Source organism: Chanodichthys erythropterus, chromosome 15, assembly GCF_024489055.1.
Source record: "Chanodichthys erythropterus isolate Z2021 chromosome 15, ASM2448905v1, whole genome shotgun sequence".
NCBI classification, from domain to species: Eukaryota; Metazoa; Chordata; class Actinopteri; order Cypriniformes; family Xenocyprididae; genus Chanodichthys; species Chanodichthys erythropterus.
Genome location: NC_090235.1, coordinates 20,411,414 through 20,417,695, shown reverse-complemented (window position 1 = coordinate 20,417,695; position 6,282 = coordinate 20,411,414). Strand labels below are relative to the sequence as shown.

Here is a 6,282-nt window from a genome sequence, read left to right as displayed (position 1 = left end):
TATATATATATATATATATATATATATATATATATATATATATATATATATATATATATATGTGTGTGTGTGTGTGTATATTTCTTATCGTTAGGCCTATTTAAATAATTTGAACCCTAATAATTCTTATTTCGGTGTTTAAGGTCAGTTTAACATTTACAGGTTACTATCACGCATGAAAATGACTGCCATGCTGATCTCCTGCTGTTAATATTTACGAGTTTCCCCCTTTTGGCGAGCAATGACAACTGGTGCTGTTGCTTATCAAAATTATGATTATAGCCTATGGTTGTCTTGTAGCTAGTCTTGTAAACTTGGCTTTTTTCACCTATGAAATGTCTGGACAAGGAGTGTTGGTTATTCGAGCATCTTTTTTTTTCCCCCGCGCGGTTGTTTACCAAATGCGTGTTGTGGTCGGCCACTGCACACCCAAATAACAATAAAGCATGTGTCTGTCATGACACGAAAACCTACTATTCGTTGGGTGTGTTTTCAAACTGTCATAACAAGTTATATTCTGACAAACCCCTCCCCGAGACTTTGTGGATTACACGTTAAGAAATATTATCAATATACGAGGCGAATGAAAATCCACTTGTCAAAATGATTAATTTAGGCTAGTATGTCGGCCTATTAGTGCGATTATTTTATTATTGTGCGAATTTATATTTCAAAATTTATTAACACTTTTTACAAAAAAAAAAGGGTTATTGAAAACGGTAATATGTGAACAAATCTTGCAGTGATATACAACCAAGAACAAATTGCACTTTGCTTTACATTTAGAATTTATTGAAAATGTGTAATTATCTCCGGTGCACATCAGGAACCCATTATTTCGAATTCAGTGTTGAATTCAAAGCCTCAGAAAAGCAGCTAACGAAAATTTACAAAATGAAAGGGGACTCGGCGCAAGGAAATAAAGTGTATCTTTGTTTGCCCCTCTTTGTTTACCGCGGGATTTTCTTTTTTCTTTTTTCATTTTACTAATTCATTTCAATGGCTTTCAAACTGGAAAATGGAAATGTTGCTCTTGCCCTCTATTTCAGCAGCCGCGTCCTGGCAACAGAGCAATTTTCTATCATCAGGGATAAACGGCATCGAACAGTACATTCGGATAAAAAAGCCTGTGATTGCTGGCCTTCCTGTCTGTCATCTCTCTAGAAAATCCTCTCCCCCAGACCTGAGCCGTGTGCTGTCAGAGCTAATAATGTCTTCTATTAAGTCGAAAAAGAACCCCAAAAAATCCCACTGTTCTCAATTGTACAACATTCTCAAAAGATAAAAGATATTTCAGCAGAGCCACCTTCATTTAGATGAACTGAAAATTAATGAACGTGCGCCTTTGTGTTGGCTGCAATTTTGCATTGAAGTATCCTTTCAGGTCTGTGTACTACAGCCTTATGTTCTTATTTTCTAGTGATAAACAAACTTCTTTGCTGTACATTGGGATGATATATCCAATGCAGTACGTCAAATGCACAGATAGCTACTAATGCCTATATGACATTATGGCTATCAAAAAATGGGCCGTTTTGCTATGATGTTTAGGCCATGGTCACCAAACCGTGACCACTGTTAGTGTGAAGTTAATCAACCCACCAGTCAATCAAGAATGAGGATATGACACGAGAATTAACAGCTCAGAAATACAGTGGGCCGATATTTCGATATAGGCTCTTTCTTTGTGGTCAGTTGAATTGGTAGGCTGTACAATTTCAAACATTAATAGGCTAATGATTAAGTGACTATTTTTTTTATTATTTAAAATGTTTGCATAGTCTTTGTTGGAATAGAATTTATGCAAATATTTAATCGGTAGATTTTCGGCTTTAGCCTAACTTTATTTACATCGGCTTCCAATAAATGAAGCAACTTCTCCGAATATGTTTACCGGCTCAGTTAAATATTTAGTGAAACAGTCCTGGAATAAAATCCGTGCTTTAATATATGACCTAAACGGCAGGGAGGGGTCTGGTGATATTTGTTCTCCTCTCTTGATTTCTATTATAGTGATCTCGTGCAGAATACCGACAGCTGCGCGTGCTATCCATCTGCCTTCGCTTTGCCTCGCCACTTCCTCTGCTCAGCAGCCATGGAAATCCGTCGACGCCTGAGTGTCTGTGGACAGGCTTGAGTTCGGGAGAGAGCAGGCACGTTCAGCCGCCTCTGCTGCTGACAACGCTATATAATCCGAGCCGGTCAACATGTCTGTTCGGACCAATGACAACAAGATCCTGCTCGCTTCGGAATGAAGACGAATCCATTTCAATCTAGTTTTGTGTTAAGGCTCAGATAGGGCTGCATGGATGCACTCGAGCGCCGGCATGTCCACACAGATCCCCTCTTTTTATTTTTTGGAAGATTTGTAATTTGATGCTTATGGGTTTTTACATGCATTCTTTGTTATAACATTTAATATTCAATAATAATAATAATAAAATGCAACACAGTTCATTTTTATTTAAAGAAATTTAAATTAAGATTTTTTTTTTCAGCGATAGCCTAAAGAGTTGGTGTTGCTGATATTAGACGCTACTATAATACAAAAAATAAAATATATTATTGTCTTTTATTGTCGAACAAAAATGTCACTTATTTTTTAAGCGTCAATTTTAACTTTATCAAAACGGTTAAGGTGTCTTCAAAGACACTAATTCAAAAAATTTCTATTTTTCTTTTCGATATTGGATATTGCAATTTATGTAGAAACATAACACCATTTACGATCATTCAACAGCTTGTAAATAGAGTTTTAATTGACATACGCATCCTGTGGTCAACAGATTCATTATGTTGTAGAATTTTGTCAACTTGTGTCAAGTTATGTTATGTTATAAATCAGTCCCTGGAAATATAACTATAAATTATGTCCTTAACTGTCAAATATAAAGTGTCAACGCAGGTTTTATAAAAGGAAGTCGTTTTAAAAGGTACCAAACCATGAAGTCTCGATCAATTAAGCACTTAAAATGGCAGCAAGAAAGCATAATTGGAAGATTTGTTTGTAGCATGCCATGGCTATCTGGGTTCTCTCTCACTTGCTTGACAACACTTTTCACACTGGTCATGCAGCAGCAATAATCAATCAAATTCCTGATCACTTATGTTAAGTCATTTGACAATTGCATTTAAGCAAATTATGACAGCTTTCTATAAAATTCCGAAGAAACAAAAACATTCACATATTGATGATTGTTCAAACAAATGCTCCACGTTTCCTCTTACCTGCGGTACATTTCTTTTAAACTCGAAATATCTGATATCTTGACTAAGAAATCCACAAGCTTTCATAGCGACCAGATGCCTTTCTGTCTCTCCCAAGTTCAGTCCACCATGGAAAATGGTTATCTACGCCGCTTGTGCACTCTTAAATCCGGCAAAGTAAATAACATCCCTGGTAATAATAGCAAGGTACGCAGTTCTTGTTACAGAAAGGGAGAAAATTGAAACTAAATGCTGCATTTAGGGCTACCATTTTTGATAAGAGGATAATTGAGGCGACACTGGTGTATAATTAGCGGATAATTTATGCTATATCCACTTTTAATCCACCTCCCAAAATAAACAAGGTCCATAATCATTACAGACGAATTGTTCTTAATTTTATAGCGCCAGTCTGAATACAGTGTAACGGATAATCAAAGAGGATTTGGGTATAACTGATTGCGAGCGTAATTGCTTTTTCATTACCATTTAAAGTAAATTTATGCCATATCATGAGGAAACTCGTTGTCTATAAAATAAAAATTGAGTGAAATGAGAATGAAGAAAGCCTTGCAGTTGTAGGGTATATTTACATCATGGTTTATAATGTGATCGCGATTTGCCAAACCACAAACTGCACTCGTAATTTGCATATATTTTCAACTGTGACTGGCTCGTGATTACTACAAGGAAAGGCTGTCACTAACCCGGGCCTTTCAGTGACTGGGGCTTAATTAAACCAGACCGTATCTGGCGTGTTTATAGTTCACGTGAATCCTCTCTGAAGACGCTTATGCATTTTCACACTATTATTTTGTCATCGCATATTTATGTAGAGCTTATATTTTTATTCTCTAGGCTACGGTAATTCACCTTATTTAGGCTAGCTGTTTATGTATTGTTCTGTGTTTGTATTAGCTATTATTATTTTACTATTGTGGTTTCTGCTGTTTTGAAAAATAAATAGAGATATCGACGTCCATTTAAAATACCTTTTTAGTTGTACATATGGCAATATATTCGCTATATCCTACCTAAAGCGATTCGATTTGTGTGGTGTTCTTGCGGTTTGTATGCTAAGCGTTATTTAGCACCTCAGCCGCGGTTACGAACCACGCGATTAATTACTTCGATGGCAGCGCTCGTGATATTGTCTCCGGAGTCGTTTAATCTGAGTGGGAATTTTGTGAATATCAGAGGGATATCCCAGCATTGTTATTCTCCACATGGTTATGGCTACGGTGGGAGCTGTTAAGGTAGGTTAACTCACTGTGAAGTCTCAGCTAAAGCAGAGAACTGATGACGTTAGGTTGAATGACCAATCGGAAGGCGCTGCCCTTTGGAGACAAACCATTTTACTTGTAGTGGCTGCATCAAGTCTGGAAGCAAGGACTCAAATTTAACAGAATCCACCTTAAAATCTCTGCCTTTACTCAAGCCCACCTTCCACCATACCGCGTGAGAATTACAGGACAAAAAAGGATAAATTGTGGAGGTAATAACGCAATATCCCCTAACCAAGGAGAGAAAGAAACGAACACAACGAAAGGACTCATTTGGACTTCAGAGATAGGGGGTAAGTGCTCTCAAGGCAGAAAATTTGATGATGACCATGACTACGATGGCTGACGGTCTGGAGGCTCAAGACTCGTCAAAATCTGCTTTCATGGAGTTTGGACAGCAATCGCACTCACAACAGAGCTCTCCGTCGATGGCCGCCAGTCATTATCCGCTCCACTGTCTCCATTCCGGGTCTCATCATCATCATCATCAGCACGACAGCTCTCCGTACTCCGGCTCGAACTCCTATAACAGGTCGCTACCTTACTCCTATGTGAGCCATCCCCACCACAGTCCGTATCTGCCGTCCTACCACAGTAACGCCAGCGGAACACAGACCAGGTTAGACGCCACAGGTAAGCGTATTAACATGCATGCGTTTTCATTGTTGAACTATACGAGGAAAGCCGATAAAATATAACAAGGATATGCATTCAAAGTTCTTATCTAAAGCACCTTACCCGTTCCCTTTTGTTCTCGCCTAGTTTTGCCCGTCGTATGTCAGCAATAACGCTGTTCTCAAAATGATTTATTGCGTTCCGCCAGTGATTCTACCCACCATTGCAAATTATAATTAGCATCTAATTGTCTCAGTCTCGACATGTCACTACATGCAATTTCCTAAATATGACAGACAATGTAATTATGCTATATAATGCCCGAAAGACTATATGGGTTTGTCAAAAAAAAAAAAAATCATATTTACAATTCTTATAAATATTTATGTGCGGGAATCATTCCACAATATTCACCCTTTTCAGAACAGCAGAAAACAACAGTGATTGAAAACGGAGAAATACGTTTCAACGGAAAAGGCAAAAAGATCAGAAAACCGAGGACGATTTATTCCAGTTTGCAGCTCCAGGCATTAAATCACCGGTTCCAGCAGACTCAATACCTGGCGTTACCAGAGCGCGCGGAGTTGGCTGCCTCTCTCGGGCTCACACAGACACAGGTGAGATGTGGACTCATTTGCATTTAATAGTGAATTTTGGTTCAGTATTACATCTCACACAGACACAAATAAGATGTGGGTTCGTTTGAATTGAATAGTGAATTATGCTTTTTTATTTTGGTTGAGAATGATATCTGATTTTTGTCATTAATAATGGTGGACCTATAGAAGATACATTGTTTTTCCATGTTAGCTAAATTAGACACCTTCTTCACTTTACAAATAAGCAACCCCAATTTTTTGTTTGTCTTTCTTTTCAGGTAAAGATATGGTTTCAAAATAAAAGATCCAAGTTCAAGAAGTTGTTGAAACAAGGCGGTAACCCTCACGAGAGTGACCCTTTGCCCGGCTCCATCGCCCTGTCTCCGCGCTCTCCAGCCATTCCGCCTATCTGGGACGTCTCAGCCTCCTCTAAAGGAGTAAACATGTCTGCTAACAGCTACATGCCCGGTTACTCACACTGGTACTCGTCGCCTCATCAGGACGCCATGCAGAGATAGGCAACTAGCCCTGTTTTTAGGCCAGAGGCCTTGACGTTGACATCTTGTCTTCGCCCAGTT

The 6,282-nt window shown here is 38.5% G+C and overlaps 1 protein-coding gene across 2 annotated transcripts; it reads left to right on the top strand.

Annotated features, from left to right (window-relative positions):
• The first annotated feature begins 4,810 nt into the window (after positions 1 to 4,810).
• Positions 4,811 to 6,222, top strand: dlx6a (distal-less homeobox 6a). Of its 2 annotated transcripts, none has more exons than XM_067361325.1 (3): positions 4,811 to 5,123; positions 5,529 to 5,722; positions 5,983 to 6,222. In XM_067361325.1, the coding sequence occupies exons 1-3, from the start codon at positions 4,811 to 4,813 to the stop codon at positions 6,220 to 6,222; spliced, it is 747 nt and encodes a 248-aa protein (XP_067217426.1). The 2 variants fall into 2 exon arrangements, with proteins under 2 accessions (XP_067217426.1, XP_067217425.1); XM_067361324.1 differs by having other exon boundaries at positions 4,811 to 5,129.
• Positions 6,223 to 6,282: the final 60 nt, after the last annotated feature.